The sequence below is a fragment of the Siphateles boraxobius genome, unplaced genomic scaffold, assembly GCF_051911475.1.
Source record: "Siphateles boraxobius isolate OS27281-9 unplaced genomic scaffold, OSU_SipBor_1 66, whole genome shotgun sequence".
NCBI classification, from domain to species: Eukaryota; Metazoa; Chordata; class Actinopteri; order Cypriniformes; family Leuciscidae; genus Siphateles; species Siphateles boraxobius.
In genome coordinates this window covers 7,636,756-7,663,784 of record NW_027509193.1, presented here as the reverse complement: position 1 = coordinate 7,663,784, position 27,029 = coordinate 7,636,756, and the positions used below count along the sequence as shown (strand labels likewise).

General features: G+C 43.1%; 1 protein-coding gene across 2 annotated transcripts in view; it reads right to left on the bottom strand.

Annotated features, from left to right (window-relative positions):
* usp43b (ubiquitin specific peptidase 43b) overlaps nucleotides 1-27,029 on the bottom strand; it is a 117,845-nt gene that overhangs the window by 40,517 nt on the left and 50,299 nt on the right. For both annotated transcript variants that reach the window (XM_077211926.1, XM_077211925.1), the window contains exons 8-13: nucleotides 26,570-26,681; nucleotides 25,136-25,239; nucleotides 14,848-14,925; nucleotides 14,577-14,706; nucleotides 8,798-9,143; nucleotides 4,592-4,750 (exon numbers count right to left, since the gene is read on the bottom strand). In XM_077211926.1, the coding sequence (XP_077068041.1) occupies nucleotides 4,592-4,750; nucleotides 8,798-9,143; nucleotides 14,577-14,706; nucleotides 14,848-14,925; nucleotides 25,136-25,239; nucleotides 26,570-26,681 (929 nt within the window). The remainder of the gene's footprint in view (nucleotides 1-4,591; nucleotides 4,751-8,797; nucleotides 9,144-14,576; nucleotides 14,707-14,847; nucleotides 14,926-25,135; nucleotides 25,240-26,569; nucleotides 26,682-27,029) is intronic.

Here is a 27,029-nt window from a genome sequence, read left to right as displayed (position 1 = left end):
AAGTTTTTTACAATACAACATGAACACAATAAGTACATTGTACTTCTTTTTCGATGCAAGTACATAGTACTTGGCGCCACTTAATATAGATTGGGACCAAATGTTTGGTCTATTTGAGTGTTTCCTGATCAAACCAGAGAGGTGCTTTGCTCTGGCTTTTTTTGCTGCTGCCTGGAAGGAAGCTAATGCAGATTTAAAAAATTTAAAGGAGACAATGACATGATCCTTTTTCCATTTCCTTTCAGCTTTACAACAGGTTTGCCAGAGAGTGCGCGTGGCCTCATCAAACCAGTAATGGGATTTTAGTTTGGGGCGGGTGTATGTGAAAGGAGCTACAGAGTCAAATATGGAAGAGCAAGATGAGTGGAAAAGACCAACTAATTACTCCGGGCTATAGGAGGATGATGCCGCTGTTGCAATAGTAGATGCAACAGTTTTGCTCAGAAAACTATCAGAATACTGAGCTGCAGTAAGAGAGTGTGTATGGCAAGAGTAACGATCCTGGGCTCTGGCAGTTCGCAGGGGACTGAAAAGGGTGATATCAAATATAATGGGCTTATGATCAGAGAAAGTGGCCTCCTCAATCACAATATTATCAACAGTAAAACTATAAGATAAAATAAGGTCAAGTGTATGACCCAGTTTATGAGTAGCTTTATCTATATGTTGTGTAAGGCCAAGGGCATCTATTACACCACAGAATTCGCTAACAATAGGTCTGTCCGGACAGCAGACGTGGATATTGAAGTCGCCAAATATAACGAGACAATCATACAGTGTTACTGTTGGAGCTACATTAGTTTGCTTTCAGTAGTGGCAATTGGTCAATTAAATTGTTTATTATTATGATTTTGTTTACATTAGTAATATATATATATATATATATATATATATATTGGTAATGTTTAGGGATGTCACGATTCTCCAAATCCTCGATTCGATTACATTTTCGATTCTAAGGTCACGGTTAGATTCGATTCTCGATTTTTTTTTTTAAGCACAGGTTGCTGTTGCTCCTAAAAAGCTGACATCAGTTCATCGCAATCTCACACATCTCTGTTATTATCAGTGAAGCTGACTGCACAATGAATCTTTCATAATATATAGCCTACACTTTGTTTGTTATAATTAGAGGATTTGCCAGCTTACAGAATTCAGCACTGAACAAAAAGTCCGTTTTTTTGAGCGGTGAGGAGGGTCTATCTTAAATTCTTCTGATTGGTCATTGCATTCAAGCGTTCAAATCAACACATATGTCTGTGATTGGCTAAATCGCTCAACGCTGCAAACATGTTATAAATAGAAACTCTGGCCTGTAAATCGTTTCTATTTTGTTTTAGTTGTTCTTGTTGCTTTTCTGCAACAGATGAAAAAAATGTATTCGTTTTTATATGTTTTATTCATAGATATTTCTAGTTTGCGGGAGTCCCGCGAATCGTTTTATTCTCCCGTACACTCAGTGAGTGCATTACCGCCCGCGCTCGCACTCGGCCATCAAATCTAGTCCCGCGCCGCACTCTATTGCGTTGGGAGTGCACGTCTATAGATCAAGAGCCCGGCCCGAGGATAGTGACGGGAAATATCGGCCAATTTCGGGCTCGGGCATAGAATCCAAGTTAGAGGACTCACAGCCTTTCAACACGTGTGTTTTTTTCCTGCGCCGTGATGAGTCGTTCATCAACGATCCGTTCATTGCCTCTGTCACGCGACAAATGAACAAAAGACTCGGAAGGTGAAGTAATTATTAATGTTCCCTGTAAATTACTTTTGACTGCATTATAATGATTTCCTAATTCAGAATATGATCAAGATTGCGTTGGTGGATGTGTTCGGGGAATTTGCCTGTTAAAAGTATAACATTTAAAGCCCCTGAAATGACTAGAAAAAAGATTAGTTAATTTTGATGAACGAAATTGAACAATAGAGTCAGTAAAAGGATCCGAACTTTCCATCACGGGCGCGACATGGGGGCGTGGCAGTATCGACGATTCCATTTTTTATTTCGATTTCTGAGTTTGTGAATTAATTTCGATCGATTTCGATTTAAAATCGAAATCGTGACACCCTTAGTAATGTTCCTTTGTTTGTTTAGTTAATTTTTATTTATATGTTTAGTCTTTATTTTTGGTTAGTTTAATAATTACAATGTTTGATTTAGACACCTGAGGGCAGTAGTGGGCAAAGGTGAGGGTAAATATAGGTAGGAAGTAGGAGGTGACCTGGTGTAGCACCTGGGCGATGGGCAAATATTTTTTTACCAGCGTGAGAGATGCTGTATTGTTTGCTCAGTTGGAACAAATAAACTAGCCACAAACCCTGAAACCAGCCTGTAATTGATTTTATTTCTTGCCTGCGTACATCGCCCAGGGTGCTAGAAGTTGTCGTTTGAAGGTTTGATTTAATTTTAATTTCTTTTGTTTGTTGACAAACGGCCACTACAGTTACAAAAAAGGAGACAAAGCCAGAGAATTCAGTTGTAAAGTCTTTGTCAGGCTTAGGGGGCCTATAAATCAGTACACAAACCAATGAGGACATAGCAGATTCTACAATAACGCATTGCAGTTAGAAGCTGGAAAAACTCCCTGCAGAGAGTGTCCGTAATTTAAAATTATTCCTGAAAACAAGAGCCACACCGCCTCCTCTTCCGACACACCTTGGCGTGCTAATGAATGAGCAGTTGATTGGGCAAAGTTCACCGAAAACAGAAGACTGGCCAACTCCAGCGCCAATCCATGTCTCGGTTAAAAACAGGAAATCCAGATTGTGACGAGATAAAAAGTCATTTAAAACAAAAGTTTTGTTAGACATAGACCTGCTGTTGACCAGGGCCACTTTTGCATTGGAGTAAACCGCAGCCTGGGGGCATCGAGAGTATTCCAAAGTGGATGTTCAAGGATTTTACCCCACCGCTACGGATATGCAGTCTCATTTGAACAGGGCTGACAGACATCTGGAGTCGATGCAGGGTGACAGATACGTGGCAGGAGTACCTCAGATCCCACGAACGTCGAGCCATTTAGAGATCCTTCCGAACTAAAAGGGGTGCAGGGAGCTGGAAGGGCCCTGGTTTACTCGCTCCTGTCCTGATCCTCACCCGGACACCTCTGCGTTTGCCTCAGCGCTGAAGGACACACTCCGCATTGGGGTAGACAAACGGAGGGTGACATCTGTCAGAGACAGGAGACCCACCAATATGGGTCACCAGTGCGTTTCTAAGATCCAGCAAAGTCTGCTGATCATGCAGCAGCAACAGAACAGCGCCAGCATAGCATGAGCGCCAACACAAACAAACATAGCACAAATGGAACAGGTAGCAATTGACGGAGCTGACGGCAAGCTGACAAACACACTGGCGCCATCTTGCTCACGTCACCAATCTACATGTCAGTGTGGATTTGATTTGATGAAGAATCATATAGCATAATTTCAGAGAACTGGAGAGGAAAGGAAAACAGCAGCAGAGACATTTGAGCAGAAAAAGAAAGTGACTAAATTTGGTCAGTATATGTGTGTGAACATGTATGAGACAAACAACTCGAAACCATGCCTGTTCCCAGTGAGGCTAATTCAGCAGCTCGGCCTTCCTGCAAGTGTTTTGTTCCTATTCCTTCACCAAGGTTATTGTTGTGGCAGCAGAGAGATCAAGTACACTCTGGACTGGTTGTTGAATTAATTTGCGTCATTTTTGTGTTTATATTTGGATTTTGAAGATGTGGTTTTCAAGATGTCGAGAGAGAAAGATGTTGAGAATGGCGTAGAAAAGTCCTTGGAGTCACCAAGAGGTTGGTTGTGCCTTTTTTCTTATCACTAATGTAAGAAATTGCCGGAAATACACTATTGTCCAAAAATTTGTTTTTTTAACAGTTTTGAAGGAAGTCTCTTATGCTCAACCTGCATTTATTTGATCAAAAATACAGTAAAAACAGTAATATTGTGAACTATTACAGCTAAGCATTTGATACAAAAATAACTTAAAATATTACAATATAAATAAAATACATAAAATATTTGAACTTCAGATGGTGGGATAGATACTTAGAGCTTAGAATGCACTACTTTGCGTAAAATAAATAGTAAATAAAGTTACTCTAGCAGCGATTTCTGTGTTCTGCAGAGTAGAGGTTTTGGTAAAAATTAAATAAAATTAGTTAGTATTGCATTTTTAAATGGCACCCTTTCTAACAATTCCTCAAAAGAACAGCGAAGCATATTTTTTCTTTGTATAGATCTTTCTAACAATGTAATTCAAAAGCAGTAATGTAATTTTCAAACTGTGGCAAGCAGTGCCGGGCCGAGTGTTTCGTTTATTTTGAAAAATTAAAGTGTTGAATGTTCGCCGATTCCTGCCTCCTTCTTCCCTTATCAACATACATTGCTACACAAACTCAATATATAAAATCATACATTTCTTAGTGTAAAGTTACATTTCATGAAGAGATAGCACATCGGACAGGCTGAAATGATATGCTTAACAAAACTACACTACTACTTTTAAAGAATATTCTTGTACTTGATAATGCACTCTTTACTAGTTTTCTGTTTGTTTGCCCTTGGTGTGAGGATAAACAGTAATGCAGATACGAGTGTTCACCTTGTAGTGAGCAGTTAGCTGACCAGGATGGAATGGCATCACGTCTCTGATAGAACAGGATATAAGCACCACGAGTGCACACTTCTCCCTCAGGCAACGGCTCAACAGTGCTGTCATCGTAGGCGTACCACTGACCGTCCACTGAGTTCCTGCAGTATGCTGTTCAAAACAGAGATTCATTATATTCAGAATGCAGTTTACTATATGCTCAAATATATCCTTGCACGGCGGATTGCAAATATATCCTTGCAATTTTTCACATGTCACATGATCCTTTTTAAAAAACATTCTAATATGCTGAATTTTAGTTGGAAACGGTGACAGATTTTTCCAGGATCCTTTAATGAATAGAATGTTCAAAAGGACAGCATTTATTCTAAATATAATCTTTTTGCAACAAAGTAAAAGTCTTTACTGTCATTTTTGATCAATTTAACGCATCCCTGCTAAATAAAAGTATTAATTTCTTTCAATCATACTAACCCCAAACTTTTGAACACTAGTGTGCATTTAATATAGATTTAAAATTATACTAAGTGACTTACCAATGAGGAATATCACAAGTAATTAATAACAAGCCAATGATATTCACAGTATCACAATGCAGGGTTACACGAGTAAACTAGTTCGAAAAACAACTTAGTATGCTTCTGAAATGCTTTTAAGTTTATGATTTTTATGAAAAACAGTTTACAAAAAACAGAATTACAAACAGAATTACAAAAAAAAATACTCTCTCATGATATTTTCCCCCATCACGATTAATCTCCATCCATTATTAAGAAAGAGGGTTTGCAGTGTAAATTAATTAGCAGATAATTCTCAGATAAAATATTTAGTATTTTGGCTTGTAGGTTGAAGTATCCAAATGATTTCAGCTCCAGCAAAGTTTCTTCTCTGACAGCTACTATTTGGCAAATTCAGCCAGTTCTATCCAGCAGCTTGTGCAGAAATGAGGCTGGAATATTTTCCCCATTCCTCCTGGGTGAACATCAGGAGCCATCTTGTGTCGCCTTTTTCCATGTTCTTTTAACTCTGTCCTTCAGTTGAAGTCAGATAGATGGAAGTGACCCGACCATCGCCTTGCATAATCTGAATCAAGCACCCTGCCCTAAATAGCTGGTGCTGAGATTTGTTTGGGGTCAATATCTCAATGAAATGTGAATCATCTCCCAGGACCCTGGATCTAGAAGATGTGGCGAATTTTCAAGTGTTCTTCCCTCATAATGATAGCATAAATCCTAATGTGATCTCACAATGTGCAACACTGCTAAACAACCCCATCATTTTGGACACATGTGATCTGTGGACGTGCTTAAATGGATTGTTTTATTATTTAAGTAAATTCCAGATACTAGGCAATATTAGAGTATTTTTTTATCAATATCAGCTGATAGTAGACATTTGTAAATTTTTTAGGGGTTCCAGTGTGTAGCACTGAAACCCTATTGTAATTTTCATAGATTTTCAAAGATCGGGCAGACCAAACCGAAAGTCGTAGAGACTTGAAACTTTGAGGGATGGTAGTACCCAGCCCGTCTACAATGTCACCGAGGCTCGCCCCAATTGGCCTGGCAGTGGTGATACAGCGATCAAAAGTATGAAATCGCCTATTACTCCTAAACCGTTTGTTGCAGGCTCAAGTGTTTTATATTTTTATGTTTTTTTGATAAACGTCTCAGGCTACGCATGTAACCATGGTTCCCTGAGAGGGGAACTAGACACTGCATCCCAGCTGACGCTTTGGGGAATGCCTTCAGCATGACTGCATCTGAAGCATGTGTGCAACTAGTTCAATCTTGATTGGTGCTGCGTCACCTCGTGATGTGTGCCGGCATAAGGCGGAAGCTATGAAGGGAAGCCGGCAACACAACAGCATCAGCTTTTGATAGGCTGAAACAAGCCGCTCCCAGGCATGCAGGACGTATGGCAAGGGGACGCAGTGTCTCGTTCCCCTCTAAGGGCACCATGGTTACATGCATAACCTGAGACGTTCCCTTTCGAGGGAACTCGTGCTGCATCAACTAAATACCCACTTTGCCATGCTGACAAATGCCTGTCTTGGTGTGAAACTGTATAGGCACGACTCAGGAAGAAAGCACTTGAGACCCACAGGTCCAGGCTGAAAAACCTTATAAATGTGTGCAGGGCTGACCAACCTGATGCATCACAAACATCTTTGAGGGAGACTCCCGACAACAAGGCTTTTGAAGATGCAATATGTCTAGAGGAATAAGCTCTCACTAACAGAGGTGTAGACATACCATGCACCTGGAAATGATAGAACAGTCCTACAGACTCTCGGTTGAGATACCAATATTCTGGAGCTGATCCCCCCTAGTCTTTTCCATCTCTCTGACCGTGGATGGTATATAGTGCCCCTGGCCTGCAATAGAAGGTCCCTCCTGACTGTCTAGGAGGGCTATCAGATCTGAGAACCATACTCAGGCCAGCCATAATGGGGCTACCAGAAGACGACGAAGCTCGACCCGGTGAATTCTTCTAGAACTCCCGGGAGCAGAGTGATCTGGGAAAATGTGTACAGATGAAGCTTCGGCCCCGTCTGTACCATGGCATCCAGCCCCAGTGGAGCTGGATGCGTGAGGGAGAACCAGAGTGGAACATGAGTTGTTTCTTGTAGGATGGAAATGGGTCCATGTCCGCCTCATTTATTCCACCATCAAGGGGTGGAGTCTCCATTCCCCGGACCTCAGTATAATATAATATATTAACACATGTATCTTGCACATGCAAGTTCTCAAAGTTAGATAAGTATTTATCATTTAATTCCGACTTTCCCTTGAAAAGAAAGTCCACAGGAGCGGAGCTAAAACTCCTGATAGTACACGCTTCTCTCTGTACACATTGGGAATTTATGAATGACCACAGCCCTCTCAAGAGCAGACTGTGCGCTCTCTGTTCCCAAGCAACCACACACAGATTGTGTGTGTCACCTCCCGTAATGTAGTGTCGGGTACAGATTGAAGCTGCTTAATCGTTCTTAATGGGACAGACAACACCAAATAAGACTGACAGTTTTCACACAGAGCGCTTGCTGAAGACAGAAAGCAGTGACGCAGCACCAATCAAGATTGGACTAGTTGCACACATGGCCAAGTGTACCCAAAAGCCATTCCTAAACGAAAACTCAGAACTTTGCGACATTAGGTGAGCACATGGGACACGTGATTCTAAAAAAGCATGCAAAATTTTATGGAGATTGGGTTTAACTGATAGATTTAGCTATAACTGTTAGCTTTATAGATTATATATTTCCTTAATAAATTGCCTGTATTGTCTATAAATGGTCTTTTCCATCTATAATCTAGGTCAGTGGTTTTCAAACTTTTTAAGAGCGACACATATATAGGCCTACAACAATTTACATGCAAACAAGTCACCAAATAAGACAAACAATTTCACATGTAGCACTTACAAAAGACACAGAAACATGTTTTATAGTTTCCTGGTTCGTGACTGACGTCCCGTCACACCATTGGACTGATTTAACACGTGCTTCATGACGCAATCACACGGAGAGTTCCCACAGCGTCAATCGATGGAGCACGAGTTCCCTTGAAAGGGAACAATGGTCTTGCCAGTAGTTTTTTACCCTAAAGGGTGACTTCACTGTTGGCAAATTGGCTTTCTATAAAACTTGTACAGTACAAAGGTGGTACCAGTGCTACTTGACTAGAGAAAACAGAGAAAAAAGGCTGTTGTCTTCCCTTATGCCAAATAGGTATAGGAGAACTTCAACACCCATAATGCATTGGTATGTTTGAGTCCTAATTTTAGTCTTTTAGTCATAATGGTGTCAACCACAACGATTTTTAAAGAGTAGATGAAGTACGATACAATTTTCAGTGATAACCTACAATTATAATAACTTTTCTGTTAACTTTGTCGATCCGACTGTCTGTGGGTGCGGATATAAAAATGCAGAAGTATAATTTGTAGTTTTCACGAAAGCCCTGAAGCGGTCAAAACATTTGCTGACAAAATGGGAATTTCTCAGTCCAGGTAAAAGAGAGAACGAGTAGACATTGCTCGTTTACATATACTAGAGACATTGTAACAATGTGAAGTTGAAAATCAGTTACAAAAAATATAAAAGTTAGTTTAAGTATAAATTTTGTCTCATCATGTTTTACTAAAAGGCACATTTTAGATCATTGTTGACATATTTCTCTTTCGCTCACACACCTGTGTAGTGGCCTCCATGCATGCCTCCATGATGGTTACACACAGCGTACAGGTCGTATAGGAAGTCGAGTGAGTGTCGGCTGGCTTCAGGCCTGTGATGGGCCTGTTGTTTCCAGCCATTCGGTGGACGGACACAGTTGCTCCTCTTGACCACATGGCGGCCCATAGCAAGGCCCATCAGGGGGAAGTGGACCAGCGTAGAGAGCTTGTTCCGCCGCTCTCCCACCTGTCGGAAACGTTTGAGGTGAAGGATGAGGAGGTCTGGGAGGGTCCACAAGCTCATCTGCACTGTGCCCTGCTGCAGCTGCTTACAGTGAGGGCACTTCCATGCATCGTCAGGGGCCAACTAAGTAAACATGGATGAAAAATGATATACAGTACATCTCAAGGAAAGATTATTCGAGTGCTTTTTTGCGCTAAATTAATGGTCCTGACCGATTGAATTGATCGTAACTATTTTAGAACTTACTAAAACTTGTTTTATGAAATCAATTGATTTTGTTTGTTCTTTAATCAAATATATAAATGCTAATATGACCCAATTCTCATTTGCATTTACACTACCATTGTAAGTTTGGTGTCGGTAAGATATTTTATGATATACAGTGTTGTGCAAGTTACTTCCAAACTGTAATACATTATAGATTACTTGATACTGTTATTTAAAAGTAATTCTTTACCTTACAATATTACTTTCTCAGAATTGTAATGCGTTACATTACTTCTTTATTACTTTTGAGTTACTTTCACCAAAATAACTACAGAAGTAGAACTTAACATTCTAAAATGACAAAATGAACTACAGAGCATTTTACATCCAGTAGAAGGTGATATGATGTAGCATAATGACTGTGGGCTATCAGGCAACTAACAATATAGCATATAATTGGCAAAGTGAAGGCTCAAGACAATGCAAGAAAGGATGACAGACAGAATCACAAACAATCCAAGTCTGTTAAAAGTATGGTAGAGGTATAGTAATTATCTGGCAATATCTGGGAATAGCTTGGGTCAATTCATATTAGACACAACAGAACTCTATGTAAACTCTAATGCCATGACAAGATGCACATTTGTTCTTTTCTTATTATTGCCATTATTTTATTCTCTTTGAATTCAAGAGGTTCACAACTCAAAACTGTCATGCACAAAGTCGATTGATGAACATAGCTTATGCTTTCTCGGGAAGTATAAAGTGCAATTGGAGGACCATCCCCCTGAGCCTCAGACATTTTAGTCCATAGAAATTAACATATAGGCTAAACATAGCCTAACTGCTTAGAAAGAAAACAAAGAACAAATAAAGACCCTTAGGCCAAACTCAAAGTAATTTGCATACGTCCATCTCGCGAATGTACAGTCTTTTTCAGCCATCTTCACCCATTAGCCACTTTTCCACCAGCGCGAACACAGAGGCCGAAATCATGCCTCGCGGCACTGCTGGAAAACCCGCCCTAAACACGCCTTCACTGGACTATGTCACACAATACAAAGGTACATCAGCTAGAGGGAGATCAATGAAATAAATCGCTATACAAATACATCAGAAGCTGTCATTTAGTCTTTATTTACAAACTTGGACACCACACGCGGCTATTGACTGGTCTTATATCAACAGTGTTGGGAGTAACACTTCCACAAAATCAAATCCGTCTTGCTGATATTGCGAGACAATCATGCTTTTCACCTTGACGAGAAATAACGTTGTGTTTTAATATCGGGAGATCTCGCGGCATAAGATCTCGTCACACCCCTATTTCTTATGCTGCTTAGTATTTTTTTTAAATATCAATCCACAAGTTTCCTACGTCCCATGAGGCCTTGCGTCAAAAGTGGGCGCGTCTTCCGGTTCGAAGTAAACAAGCGAGACATGACACTCGTTCTTTCATTCAACAGTTGATAGTCATTCAAAATGAAACGTTAGCGATCCAAAACTTGCTAACGATGTGGGAACATAACCTCAACGAAATTAAAAAAGGGTGAAATAGCAGTAACTTAGGCTACTACGGATGGGCATTCGATTACATTTTCTTAGTCGATCGTCGGGAGAATTAACGATCGACTAATGTTATAGGCTAAACTAATATTTATATTAAAATTTATTATTATTTAACTTTTTTTAAATTAAAAATGCAATAAAAATACAAAAATACAGCGTGTTTTTCCACAATGAATTCTTTATTACTAGAAGATCAACTTGTGGCAGTTAAACTGGAGGTTAGGCTAAACTTGAAGATGCGCTGCGGTGCTCTGGAACCTGCCGCTGCGAGCCGGCGTTTCTTAAACAGAGACCCTCGTTTGTTCCTAAATAATAATAAAAAAAGAATCATGTTAAATATGCTGTAACATACGCGATATAAAACCGAAATCGATCCACGAATGTCGCGGTGTGGGAAGGCAGAATTTCAACATTTATCTTTCCCGTCCAGATCCAATAGGCTATAGCATATCTTTAAATTACTATTAGTAGCCTATTATTTGAAGTTAACATTATACAATACAATGCAACAAAAAATGCATTTAATATTTTAAAACTTCTGTTTATATATCATACTCCATTAATAAAGGAGTCCAGACATTAGAAAAATATAACACATGCATTTTATATTTAAAAGGGTGATGAACTGAGAAATCAAATTTTCCTTGAGCTTTTGACATACAGGAGGTCTTACTAGAAGAATATCCTGTAAGTTTCAGGACTGAAAACTTCCTTGTTAGTCCAATAAAAGTTTTTATTGACACCAGGCTCAGCGAACGACAGGTTTTTCAAAGTGGGGATCTATGGCGTCAAAGAGCATAAAACCCCTCCTCTGCAAAAGAAGATCAACGCCTACTTCAACACGGCCTGTTTAGCCCCGCCCACCGACTCGCACATTACATGCTATAACATAGGCCTACGACGAGGTAATTTTGCTAAACTGGATCGAGCTACCAAGCAATAAACATTTACAAAATATTGTGCAGTACCTGGTTGTGGAAGAAGAGAGTTGCTGCATAAGCTTCCTTCGGATTCCAATATTAGGAATGCGTGGTTAAGCTTTATTAAATCAACAGAAAATCAGTCACAATTTCCAACACAGGCTGAGGCTCTGCAAACAGACTTTTACGACGCGGATCTGCCAGCAACGCCACAAACATGTAAGTAACCATGTTTATTTTAATGCCTGATCTGTGAGCAGTGATTTCTGATGTGTAATTATTCAAGTTCAGTATTATCTTTCTCTCAAAATCATTCAATACTGTTTATACATAAGTGACTAAAAGATCAACTTCACATCGTTTCTCTTAAGATGAAATAATATTAAAACTGTGATTAAGTTATAGAAAGAAAGCGACCAAAGAACGCTCCCTTTCCAATTGCCAAAGCTGTCAGTCAATCAATCACAAAGCGCGCAAATCTCGTTATGAAATCAATGACGCTGTTACACTGCACAACGAAGCTCTACCTGTATTTACGTCGTGTTTACATTTTTATTTGGTGAAAAAGCATTCGTGAGTGTGCAAAAACTGTGTTGCAATAATGAGATCTTTATTCTCGCGATCACCAAACTGTATCCCAGCAAACACATAACGTTCCCCTAACGTTCCCGAATGGTCCCATGAGGTTATTTTTTTGGGAACCAAACAAGAACGTTATAGGAACGTTCCATGTAGGTTATTTTTAGGTTCCATTTTTATAACGTAAGGAAAACGTTCCGGGGACGTTCAACCTAACTTCCTTAAGGGAAAGTTCTAGGAACGTTCTGGGAACCAAAAACTAACGTTCCCAGAACCTACATTTGTTTGCTGGGATGTCATCTACTCAGCTCATCACTGCAACCTTTCATGTGATGCAATAGATTTAAATATAATGCTTTAAACAATACATTTAAAGATTTGTTAATCTTCTCGATAGCTGTAATAGTAAAAACGTAGTAGTTTCCGAGAGTTTCACATGTAATACTAGCTATTTTATATGCAAACATGTCAGCCAATCACAGCAGTGGGCGTTTACACTGAAGTCTCACAGCAGACACGCCCCTTCAAACAGATCGTTCAAATCAGAGGCTAAAATCAGGCTAGGAAAAATACCTTTTATTTCTTAATTATGACAATGTTTGATGTAAAAATCATACTAACATTATAAGGGCACCCCAGGCAACATTATAAAATAATAAAATAATCCAGTTCATGACCTCTTTAATATTAGGGAAATACACATGGACGTGACAAAAAAATCAAAAATTTTTAGGTGGCAAATTTTTTTTTAGTAATTCTGTGAAATGTGTGAATTACACTGCGCAAACCTACTACCCACTGGATGAAGAAGGGTTGGCTCTCCATAGAAAATAAAATATTCATTTATTTTATTTTTCGTGTTCGCATTTATGAGGAAAAAACAATGTTACGGACGTGACAGTTCCTTGAAAGCGTTAGCCTACTAAAAGACTGCTTTAAAACTTTTACAGACCTCAAACAGAAAGCACTAAGCCTTTCTTTAAAGTTCATTTTGTTTTGTATTGATTGTATCTTCATTTTAATCAATGTTTCATTAACAAATTACCTGGATTTAATAAATAATAAGTAAATATAGCAGACAATAATATCACCACGCGGAGGCGCCGGTGCCTGAACTGCAGCTCGTCTCATAAATGAACCGAAACTCAGCATAGTCTAACTTGCCTTACAGACCTGAGAAATATATATATTATCTACAGAACGCTTGAAATGTCTTAAACGGAACAATTCAAAACGAAAGAAAACTATGTAATCCGTATGAAATGTGCATTTTTCTCCGGCGCGTTCACTACTGTGGAGGTAGCGAGTCAGCATCGACACAGAAAACACTTGTTTATTAATAAATAGCCTAATTAAAATGTATCATTGCTATATTTTACATATTCATAATCATTACTTTTGCCGGTTGTTTGTGACAGCTTTTATGTGTTTTATTGGCAGCGCCACCCTTACATGTTACATGAACACGTCTGCATCCGCACCGAGAACATGGAGATGTTTATATAATGGGATAATTGTAGGCTATAATAAAATTGGCCACTGAATTAGCACATGTTGTCCATGAGCTCCGTAACGACATCTCTCATAAAGGTTTGCGACTTAGTTTAAATAGTAAAAAAATGATCCGAAAAAAAAAAGGACACTATATGTTTTCACAATATGGAAAAGAGCAAGACAATGCCTCCTTTTGTGTTCCACATAAGAAAGTTATGCTGGTTTAGTCCTTTATAACCACATACATGTAATTCTTACATGGTTGATTGTATTCAATTGTATTATAAAAAGCACAATACTTTTGCCATTGTTAATCTTTTTCTGGATTTGTCCTCTTTCAAAAAGAAAGAAAAACCTTCTGCACAAGAGCAAATGTTACTGTTATAGTTGCTCAGAATCAAAGAACAACATCCCAATCATGTGTTTCAGAAAATGTCCAGGTCTCAGCTGTTTTGCATGTTTATCTGAAATAATGAAAGTTACTTGAAGAGAGGGAGGACGCCGCTTGTATTTCCAGAATAAAAAAAAAAAATAATAAACATCCTCCCATCAAAATTCTATAAACATTTCAAAATTACTAAAGGCTAAATATGATCTGTCTGGCCAAGCGGCATTTTGACATTTTGTGTAACAGCAATTTGCTTCACTTTTTTAATTGGTGGAGAAAAAATATATAAATATACCAACTAACTGGCTAAATTTAGTCTTAAATTTAAACTTGGTTGTGATTTTTCCATTGCATTCTGCTGCTAATATTCAGTATAATGTGTGTTTTTGTGTTGTTTACTTGTTCTTCTTTGGTGTACAGCTCAAAGCACTCATCCAGGGTGCAGCTGTGCTGCTGAACGTGGTGTTGTTGTTGAGCACGGACGCTTTCCGAGTCCTTCACCACCTCCTCCTGGATATTACCAAACAGACTGCAAACAAACACACAGTATCCCTATAGGTCATTTGACCATAAGGACTGTTTTGTTGGCTTCATGTACGAAGTAACGAAGTGCAGACACAATTCTCTGTATTATCGCACATACACAAAAGGAAATAAAAGATTACATTACCAGTCTTTGATTCTGTGCTCCCACTCAACAATGAGCTTCACATGTGGAGGTCCACCTAAGCCACACAGCTTTAGAGCTCTGAGGAGATAAAGAACAAGCCAAAGGGATTGCAAAGGAAAATAACAGACATATACATTTTTTGATGTTATAACAGTACACTATATTTACACTTTTTTTTGCTTTAATCTGCTTTTAATTTTTTAATTTGATCTGCTTTAATAATACGGTTTCATAAACAAACACTAAAGATAATCTATTATATTATTTCTATAGAGTTATTTCTATAGGGTGTTGCTATCTGAATCTTTCCCATTCATTTTTTCCTCAGGGATTTTAAATAAGTCTTTGTTAATGAGTTGTAAGCCAAACTAACCAGCAAAAAACTATTAGAAAATCAATAAAAAAATTTTTTTTTTTTTAAAAGGTACAAGACTTAACGACTTTAATGAGGGAAAGAACTATAATAACAAGAAGCACTGAGAATTACATAAAAAAATAGATTGAGAAATATAAAACTATTGATTGCTGATTGAAAGTAAACTGGTGGTTCTTAACATAATGCAGTTATGACTGACATGAAGGAGTCTGCTGCTGAGCTAGCAACAGTGCAGGCTCAGTAAAAGTGTGCATCGAGGGGCACACATTGGCCGGAAAAAAATGCTAAAAATGACTAAATGCGACACCCTAGGGTCTCATGGACTTAATGGACACGCGCACGCGGCAGCCATTGTAAGTCCACAAGACCGAAAGTGTATGAAGTGTGCCATTTGGGACAGGCCCATAGATGTGCTCCCATCACTTTTTTTATTTATTTTTACCTTTGGTTTTGATTTCAAAGCATCCACACATAGCGGCGCTTGCGTCTATCTGCCGCGAATGTAATGCTAATATTCTAAAGAACCCTAGAGTCTGTTTCTGCTGAAGGCAAGAACAAGAAGAAGAAAAATGTGTGAGAAGAGTTTACATCAACCGTACCCCAGAACGCCCTTTTTATGCCGACTCGGGTTCAGTTTGCAGGTTTGCGCCCAAGTTCGGAAAACGTCTACGGTTACGTATGTAACCCTCGTTCCCTGAGTAGGGAACGGAGACGTTACGTCGGATGACGACGAATGGGGTTTCGCTTAGAAAGCCTATCAACTTCGAGTATTACAAAACGAGCCAATGGCAAAGAAATGCCATGGGTCTGCGGAATTTGCATGGCGTAACTCCGCCCCACCTCGTGGGTATAAAAGGAGGAAGCCGGCAGCAAGCAGATATGTTTCTTCGCTGAGGAGCCAAGACTGAGCTCAGGCGATCCCCGCGGTACAGCGGAAAGTGGCAGGCAGACGTAACGTCTCCGTTCCCTACTCAGGGAACGAGGGTTACATACGTAACCGTAGACGTTCCCTTTCGTTGTCACTCCGAGTTACGTCGGATGACGACGAATGGGGTTACCAGTCTAATCACGCCACCTTCTCAGCTGTCTTCCAGTGCCCTGCGTAAATCGAGATCCCTGTCAGCCTGGACAAAGGACTCCATATAACACAGGAATACCAAGGTACACTGGGAAGCATATCCCAAGCTAGGGGAAGTATGCAATTAATGCCAGCCCGGAGGGGGGGGACTTAGAGAATACACATATGACCCGAAGGAAGCATATGGGAAACACTGGGGTGTCCAGCCGCAGGTGGAATATTTCAACCCCAGGGGTGGCAAGGTGGCTTGCCAAGGGAAAGACACACGCTCAGAGAGGCTTACAGTGGAAATACACATGTGGGGGTCGCTCAGAGGAGGGACCATGCACACGGGAGGCACCTAGCCGACGCACAGGCAATAGACACTGGCGCCGACGTCAGGAGTGCTGGAGGAGCTCAGGGCTTTCGGAGAAGCTCACCTGAGAAAAATATCGCACGTATCCAGTCCGTGGAGTGGAATGGCGAGCAAGCGAAGACACCTGAGCGGGTCCGGTACTAGCTGGTTGAAGCGAGTACACGAGAGGACACAGGCTCCACTCGGAGATTATAGAATCTGGCGAATGTGTTAGGTGTCGCCCAGCCTGCAGCTCTGCAGATGTCTGTTAGCGAGGCGCCATGCGCTAGAGCCCAAGAGGACGCCACACTCCGGGTGGAGTGGGCAGTCACACCAAGGGGGCACGGTCGACCTTGCTGCTGGTAAGCCAAGGCAATGGTGTCCACTATCCAGTGAGACAACCTTTGCTTGGAGAGAGCCTTTCCCTTCAGCTTCCCACCATAACAGACAAAGAGCTGGTCTGAGGTCCTGAAACACTGCGTTCTGTCTACATAGGCGCGGAGAGCGCGTACTGGACAGAGCAGTGCCAAGGCTGGGTCTGCCTCCTCCGAGGGCAGCGCTTGCAGGTTCACCACCTGGTCCCGGAAGGGAGTGGTAGGAACCTTGGGCACATATCCAGGCCGGGGTCTCAGGATCACGTGAGAGTAAGCCGGCCCAAATTCCAGGCACGCTTCGTCAACGGAGAATGCGTGCAGGTCCCCAACCCTCTTGATGGAGGCCAGTGCAACCAGAAGCGCTGTCTTCATCGACAGGAACTTAAGCTCAACTGATTGCAGGGGCTCAAAGGGAGCACTCTTCAGGGCAGTTAGAACCACTGAGAGGTCCCAAGAGGGAACGAGAGGAGGACGAGGAGGATTTAGTCTCCTCGCTCCTCTCAGGAACCTGATGATCAGGTCGTGCTTCCCTACCGACTTACCTTCGATGAGGTCATGATGTGCGGCAATGGCGGCAACATAGACCTTCAGGGTGGAGGGAGACAGCCTTCGCTCCAGCCCCTGTTGAAGGAAGGAAAGCAAAACACTGATCGAGCATCTCCGGGGGTCTTCTCGGTGAGAAGAGCACCAGTTGACGAAGAGGTTCCACTTCAACGCATAGACGTGTCTCGTGGACGACGCTCTAGCGGAAGTGATGGTAGCCACCACCGCTGGTGGTAGGGTACTCAAACCTGCCTCGTCCCATCCAGGAGCCACACGTGGAGGTTCCAAAGATCGGGACGAGGGTGCCATAGGGTGCCCCGTCCCTGAGAAAGAAGGTTCTTCCTCAGAGGGATCGGCCAGGGAGGTGCTGTCGCGAGGAGTACTAGTTCGGGGAACCAGGTCCGGTTGGGCCAGTAAGGGGCAACCAGAATGACCTGCTCCTCGTCCTCCCTGACCTTGCGCAAAGTGTGCGCAAGAAGGCTCACTGGGGGAAACGCATACTTGCGGCCCTGCGGCCAGCTGTGCGCCAGAGCATCTGTGCCGAGCGTGCCCTCGGTCAGGGAATAGAACTGGGCGCAGTGGGTCGAGTCGTGAGAGGCAAACAGATCTATCTGCGCGTCCCCGAACTGGTCCCAAATCAGCTGAACCGACTGGGGATGGAGTCGCCATTCTCCAGGGAGGGGCTGAAGCCGTGAGAGCTCGTCGGCTGCACAGTTCAGCGCTCCGGGAATGAAGATGGCTCGAAGCGACCTCAGATGCTTCTGACTCCATAGGAGGAGGTGGCGAGCGAGTTGTGACATACGGCGGGAGCGTAGACCACCTTGATGGTTGATGTACGCTACAGTGGCGGTATTGTCTGAGCGGACTAGTACGTGTTGACCCCTGAGCAACGCCCGGAAGCGGTGCAGGGCAAGGCGTACTGCCAACAACTCGAGGCAATTGACATGCCACAGCCGCTGGGGTCCTGTCCAGGAGCCCGCAGCAGCATGTCCATTGCACATGGCGCCCCAGCCCGTGGTGGAGGCATCTGTTGAGACAACAACATGCCGGGAAGCTCGAGCCAGGGGGACACCGGCCCTGAGAAAATCGAGGTTCGACCACGGGGTGAAGAACTGACGGCAGGTCGGAGTAACTGGTACTCGGAACGTGCCGTGTTGCCATGCCCACCTCGGGACTCGGTCGCGAAGCCAGAGCTGAAGCGGTCTCATATGAAGCAATCCGAGCGGCGTGACCGCGGCTGCAGATGCCATATGCCCCAGGAGCCTCTGAAAAAGTTTCAGTGGAACCGCACTCTTGCCCTCGAATTGTCTTAGGCAAGTCAGCAGTGACTGCGCGCGCTCGCTCGTAAGCTGCGCGGACATGGCGACCGAGTCGATGTCCATACCGAGAAAAGAGATCCTCTGCACGGGGCAAAGTTTGCTCTTCTCCCAGTTGACCCGAAGGCCCAGACGGGCTAGGTGCCGGAGCACTAGGTCCCTGTGTTCGCAAACCTGATCTCGAGAGTGAGCTAGGATCAGCCAGTCGTCGATATAACTCAGGATGCGAACCCCTTGCTCTCGAAGGGGAACAAGGGCCGCCTCGACGACCTTCGTGAAGATGCGAGGAGACAGGGCTAGCCCGAAAGGGAGAACCGCGTACTGGTATGCCTGCCCCTCGAAAGCAAACCGGAGGAACGGTCTGTGTCGAGGAAGAATGGAGACATGAAAGTAGGCGTCCTTCAGGTCGATCGCTGCAAACCAATCCTGGGGCCGTATGCATTCGAAAACGCGTTTGGCGGTGAGCATCTTGAACGGCATCCGGTGAAGGGAGCGGTTCAGCACGCGCAAGTCCAGGATTGGCCGTAACCCACCGGTTTTCTTGGGGACAATGAAGTAGGGGCTGTAGAAGCCGGACCTCATCTCGGCTGGAGGGACAGTCTCGATTGCACCCTTCGCCAGCAGGGTGGCAATCTCTGCTCTCCTGATAGGGGCATTGCCACCGACCAAAGTGGAGCGGACTCCCCTGAAGCGGGGAGGAGACCGTGCGAACTGAATCGCATAGCCGAGCCTGACGGTACGCGCGATCCAGTGGGACAGACGGGGAAGCTCTAGCCAGGCTCCCAGGAACTGAACCAACGGGATCATGCGAGCCACAGGCGTCCCCCCGGAGGGGCAGCGAGGCGGAGTAACTGGCCCAGAAGTGGACGGCATAGCGGCCCGGAGAGGGGGCACAGTTAGCAACCGCACCCTGGCAGAGGGGGCCAGGGGAGGACCAGGCTGGTCGTCCCGCGGGGGCCTGCTCTGCCAGGGGTCTGGCGACAGAGGGGGACAGGGGCGAAGCGGTCCGTGGACGGCACGCCGTGTCAACCGCCTCTGGGACAGAGGGGGGCGAGGAGAGCACGGCTTGTGGGCGGCGCTCTGTGTCGCCCGAGAACTCTGTGAGCTCAGGGAAGAGGGGATTGTTTCTGTCTTTAACCACATTAGGGTGCTGCCCACCCGTGGGTGAGCAGCGGGGAGTGGAGAACAAAAGATTCTCCCCCGGCCCTCCACCGGGGGAAGGAGTGGTCCTGCTACCACCTCCTGAGAAACAATCATCATCCCTGAGCAGCCCGTCTCAGGAGCGCCGCTTGGCCCGGCGTTTAGCGGGGGGCGGGGCAGGAGAGGGCTGTGGCGCCTTCTTACGGCTTCCTCCGCGACCGGCCCTGGGTGGAGGCTGCTGCGTGGTCCGGGCGGGAGGGGCGGGAGCCGCAGGAGGGCGCCCTCGGCGGGAAACAGGTCGAGGCGTCTGCCCGGCCGGCAAGGTGGAGGCAGCAGCGGGCCGGCGGGGCAGAATGTGTTTGATGGCCTCGGTCTGTTTCTGGGCAGTTGAAAACTGTTGGGCAAAGTCTTCAACTGCACCGCCGAAGAGGCCGGCCTGGGACAAGGGGGCGTTAAGCAGACGGGTCCGCTCAGCGTCCCGCATGTCAGCCAGGTTCAGCCACAGATGTCGCTCCTGGACCACAGCTGTGGACATCACCAAACCCAGGGAGCGCGCGGTAACCTTCGTCGCCCGGAGAGCAAGGTCGGTCGCGGCGCGCAGCTCATCAAAGAGCCCTGGGTTTGTCCTACCCTCGTGCATGTCTCTGAGCATCTGGGCCTGGTAGACCTGCAGAGTGGCCATAGCATGCAGTGAAGCAGCCGCCTGTCCCGCCGCTCTGTAAGACTTCGCCACCAGGGTCGACGAAAATCTACAGGCTTTGGATGGGTGCTTAGGCTCGCCCCGAGAAGAAGCACTCTGCGGACATAGTTGCATGGCAACAGAGCGTTCAACCGGGGGAAGCCCAGTGTACCCACGGGCAGCTGCCTCATCGAGGGGAGGAAAGGCGGATGAGACCAGCGAGCGGTCCCGAGAAGACAGGGGGGTCTTCCAGGACTTCGAGATCTCATCATGCACATCCGGGAAGAAAGGTATTGGGGTTTGCCGAGGACGAGGGTCGGCGGCCTTACCCAAAAACCAATCGTCCAGCCGCGAGCGCTCAGGACAGGGTGGAGGCCTCCACTCAAGTCCGATGCTCGCGGCTGCCCGGGAAAGCATGGCCGTCATCTCCGGATCAGACTCGAGCACAGCCGTATGCACACCGGAAGGTGGCAGCTGTGACGAGCCCTCACTTCCAGAAGAGTCAAACCCGCCTAGTGATGCTGCAACAGACATGGCATCTTCCTCTGTAGCTTCAACTGAAGCCCGCGGGCCACCAGAGGGTAGACCCGCGGGAATCAGCAGTTCACTAGCGGGCACCGTCATTGAAGAGGGGGGCTGGGGTCGCGGACACATAGTCGGCGCCTTGTTCCAGACCGTAACCCTCAGATCACCCTGGCCACCAGCCGCAGGACGGGGGGTGGATGAGGGGACTCTCACTCTTGCGAGTTCACGGAGTCTCGACCGTAATGACGCGATGGTCATGTTCCCACAGAGAGAACATGAGTCATCCACGAGCGCTGCTCTAGCATGATCAATGCCCAAACATACTATGCAACGCTCGTGCCCATCAGAGTCCGATACCAATCTGCCGCAACCAGAAGTACACGGGCGAGACATCTTTAAAAAGACGTGCCACGTGTAAGCTCTTTTAGTGAGAGAAAACTCAAGTGTTGAAGCACCCGGGGAGAAACGCACCGACTGGCAGACCACTGCAACAGATCAGCAGGAAGCACGCTCTCGCCGTAGATCGCCGTCACACCAACACTCGAGGTACTCGTTTGTAAAGCTGACAATTCAGAGATGGCTTGTGGAGAGAAGAATACACTCGGCTCCGAAGCGAAAACATATCTGCTTGCTGCCGGCTTCCTCCTTTTATACCCACGAGGTGGGGCGGAGTTACGCCATGCAAATTCCGCAGACCCATGGCATTTCTTTGCCATTGGCTCGTTTTGTAATACTCGAAGTTGATAGGCTTTCTAAGCGAAACCCCATTCGTCGTCATCCGACGTAACTCGGAGTGACAACGAAAGGGAACAGTGTTTGCTTCATCCATACGAACCAAACTCTGACATCAATCAAACTTGGGTGGGTGCGCACCAAAAGTACTAGTGTGAAAGCACCCTTAAAAGGTCTTCTTATCTCGTGCAGAAATGGTACAGTCAAAATGCTGCTTATTTATTTAACATCACATCTCACATGGCATGACACAATCCAGCAGAATTAAAAACTGTGGGTCACCCCTGTTTTAAAGAAACCCGGCATGACAAGGCTAATCATAGACCAATTTCACATCTTCCATTTCTCTCAGAGCTGCTTGAGAAAGTGGTCGCTGCTCAACTTCACAAATGTCATCACACAACCTTTATGAATGCTTCCAATCAGGTTTTCTCCACAGAACTGAGACAGCACTCCTCAGGGTTGTAAATTATCTTCTTATGGCCATCGACTGAGGCTCCATCTGCACTTTAATTCTCCTTGACATCTCCTCTGCATTTGACACCATTTCTCGCAGTATTTCTCACAGTTTTGACAATATTATTATTGCTGGGTTTTCTAGTTTGACCTTCGACCACTGTTCAAAATCTGGGTATAATTTTTGATTCTTCTCTCTCTTTCTCCAGTCATACCTTATGACTTGCCAAATCTGCATTTTTCCACCTCCAGAATATTGCTCGTTTACGTCCCTTCTTAAATATCAATGATGCTGAGACCCAAGTTCATGCTTTCATTACTTCCCATCTAGGCTACTGTAATTTTCCCACTACAACACTAAATAAGTTCCAATATATTCAGAACTCCGCAGCCAGGATCCTCACATATACCAAGAAATACTCCCACATTACTCCTGTTCTACACAGATTACATTGGCTACCCATTCGTTTAGTATGCAATACAAGGTACTTCTCATCACAATCAAAGCCCTTCATAGTCTAGCAGCGTCATAGTCACTTCATAGTCTAGTCTAGTCAAGGACAGTGAGAATGAATAAAATTGCATACCGTAATTGAAAAAAACCAAAACAAATAAGACTGTAGTATATTGAATTTGCAGTTTAGAAAATGTTGCAAAAACTCCATTAAATAAATCGGAAAAATATGAGAGGCCTCTATTTTTCCATAGAACATAAGAGTCTAAGGTTGAAGGCACAAATAAATGATTATTGCAAATAGGACCATAAAGAGAAGCAGAAGCAAGTTTAAAATGTTGCCTGAATTGCCTCAAAATCCTAAGAGAAGTATACAACTGGATTTGTAGTGTATTTTGAGGAGCGACTGGAAAAAGGAGCACACACTAAGGCAGGAAGCAAAGACGAAAAGTAGGACTGTGCTTCTAACCTACACCAATCTATATGGGGAGAATTATACCAGCTGTGAAAAAAACATCATTGATAACAGATGTATTTTTAGTTAAAAACCAGATTATACATCTGAGTAATTAGACGAGAGGCAGCTAGTCCCTTAAACTGGGACCTGCCCGCAGTCTTAGGTCCTCTGAATCTGGCCTATTGCTGGTCCCGCCATCGTTTGGTGGCAGGGGTTTCTGCATCACTGCCCCCATACTCTTGAATTGCATTCCCCAACATATTCGCAACCTCACATCATCATAAGAGTTCAAAGCCCACCCTTGAAACATATCATTTGACCTTATGTTTCTCTGATCCCTAGTCTAATGATCTGGTTTGTGTGCTATGTATGTTATGTTTTTCATAACATAACCATGTGTTATGTATGTTATGTTTCTCAGTTACATTTCTCTACATTCAGTGTACATTCATGCTTGTCTTTATGCCTGCTGTCATGTTTATTGGACTTTCTATTGTAAAGCAACCTTGAGTTTGTAGAAAGGCGCTATACAAAATAAACGTATAATTATTATAGAATATGAACAAGAGAATCATCAACTGCCGTGGCTCGTCACTCTGTAAGGGCAGGTGGGGCAGAGCCCTACTAAAATATTAATCCAAACATAGACCTCTATATAAACTGAGTCAATAATAAGGTGTAAGTTTGTCTACAGCGTCCCACAATTTTTCAAAAGTAAATCTATGGAACTGCAGTGTGCTCTAATTGAGAGCTATCGGGGCAGATTTCAGACTAACCTGTTTTTTTTCATGCTTACGTTACGGAAACCTTATGAAAACAATATGAATCTGCTTCAGCTATGTATATCATGTATATCAGGTCAGTAACTGCCATGTCTGTTCTTCCTATGTGAAGCATCGTATCAAATTAATAAAAGTATAAATCCTTTAGTTTAAACATGCTCAAATGAATAGTCTTTATATCGTTCTGTTATGTTTGTTTTATGTTTGGTCTGAGAATAGACATGACATTATTTTCCTCCATAACTTTGAAATATATATTTAAAAAAAAACCCGGAGGCAATAAATACTGCATTAAGGCAATTCTAAGATGGCATTCTATATGTTTGTCACGTGTACTAAAGTCTATCCATCAATATTAGAGCGCCACCCTCTGGCTGAATAACACAACTTCTGCAAAAAGTGTGTATGCATGTGTTCATCATTTAGAATATAAACCTTACATAATGTGTATCATAAACAAGAGCTAAGACCCAGAAACTGCCCTACCTAATTTTGCGGTCAGGAACCGCTACTGATCATCAAGAAAATTTATGCAGGAATATGTGTAAGACGACATTAAGATGATTATAAGATTAGTGTACTCTTTAAAAACGCAGCTGACAGTATTTTATGGTTTCGAGGGCTGATGTCGTAATTTAACCCAGTGTGATTTAACAAACTCCTTAAGATCTGTATATACATTTTATGAGTGTGATAAATATTGACAGCAGCTCAGAGTTTTTTCTGTGGCGTTTAAGATATTTTTTTTATTATAAACTCAATATGACTACATCTGTAAATACTGTGCAGTACTATGCATTATGAAATGGTGCTAACAATGAATAATAAATAAAGCTGAACTGAATGTTTGTTTCATTTGATCTATTAAGTGTGATAAAAAATGAAATGCTAATGTCAGAACCGGTTATGCTGTAAAACTGTTTCCAAACGTCCTCTGAACTGAATTGCTGTTATTGGCAACACTGAGAAAGATATATTTCGCTTACATTCTGTTCTGATCCATGTATTTGATAACATGTAACACACACACACGCAATATTACCTGTCCACTGCAGGGTGATAAAGCGGCCGTCCGTCTTGAGGATTTAAGTAGCTATAGGATGCAGATCCTCCAACAACACGAATCTTGAACAACACCCTGAAATTCTAATGAAAAAGATTTGGAGACAATATTGATTTCTGCCATTGTCATGAAGGTGCAACTACACTAATGCTTCAATATGGGCATTGTGATATTGTAGCAAGATAAGTGACCACAGATGGCTATATATATATATATATATATATATATATATATATATACAGTATATATAGCCATTACTCCAGTCTTCAGTTTCACATGATTCTTCAGAAATCATTCTAATATGCTGATTTGCTGCTCAAGAAGCATTTCTTATTACATCAATGTTACTCACCCTCAAGCCATCCTAGGTGTTTATGACTTTCTTCTTTCAGCCAAACAGTCGTAGTTATATTAAAAAATATCCTGGCTCTTCCAAGCTTTATAAACGTAGTGAATGGTGCCTGAATGGTAAAGCTCCAAAGAGCGCATCCATCCATCATAAAAAGTAATCCATACGGCTCCAGGGCCTTCTGAAGCGAAGCGATGCGCTTTTGTAAGAAAAATATCCATATTTATAACTTTATAAACTGTAATCACTATCTTTCGGTAACATCCGTCCACACATTCACAAGAGCGCCGAGTTGTAGCATATGATGGCATATTCCCTCCCATTATAAAGTTTGGAAGAGCCAGGATATTTTTCAATACAATTCCGATTGTGTTTGTCTGAAAGAAGATAGTCATTGGATAGTAATTGGGATAATTTTCATTTTTGAGTGAACTAACCTTTTAATTTTTAACCTTTTAACTAACCTTTAATTTTTGTGGAAACCATGATACATTCTGTTCTATATAAAATAGAAAAGAATGTCCAGAAGAACAGCATTTCAGGTCAGCTATTGTCATCCTTTGTGGATAAAATAATTAATTTCTTTCCAAAAAAAACATACTAACCCCAAACTTTTGAACAGCAGTGTGTGTATAAATCTGTTCGCAGATCCCCTGTAGTACCTTCACTGACACCCAGAGGTCCGTAGACACCTATTAAAAGGCCCTGGATGTGGACTGACACTATTTAATTCTGGCTGGTGTGTCTGAAAGCACCCTGCAGGGGGCACCAAACAACTGCTGAAGAGCAATAGGGATGATCACAAGAAAGTGACAGGAAGTATTTTAGAGGAAGTGATGGAAACTTGTGAGAGACTTTACTCAGTCATCAGCCTCCAACAAACTAATGATTCTCTGAAACCAGTGATTGTCTTTTTTGGAGTTGGCTGTTCAAAATTTGCACATATTTTTAATTTCTTGCATCCATAATTTATCTAGAGTTAAACTCTTATACTCCATTCGTTAAATGAGTATACTGACTGATGACCTCCATGAAGTGTATGGTAGTCATAAAGTTCTTCTCACATGTGCCTGTGATCCGTTGATCATTAGATAGTAGAGTTTACTGAGGATGCTCTGCTGTAGCTGGTCCCACGACACTGATCTGTCCTCTCTCATCAGAAACGGAGGGCCAAATCTGCAGATAAACACATGAGATTAATGTGTTTATACTATTAGTGAGTTTAAACTCAAATAGATGCAATTACTTTGTAAAGGTTAGCTAACATAGTAACACATTCATCATCTCCAAAAAGTACGAATTTTTCTGTTAGCTAATACGCTCATTTGATTGTTGCTTGTTTAAGATACACTGGTAAAATACATGCGTATGGTGCAGGGAGACCGGGGCTAGTTGTCACACTTTTTTACTTCAGTGAATCTTTAGGTTTCGCATAGGTTTATTTTTGACAGTCAATTTCAATACACATATATCTTAAATTTTTTGCAACAAAAAGCTATTGAACATTTCTATTATTGCCTAAGA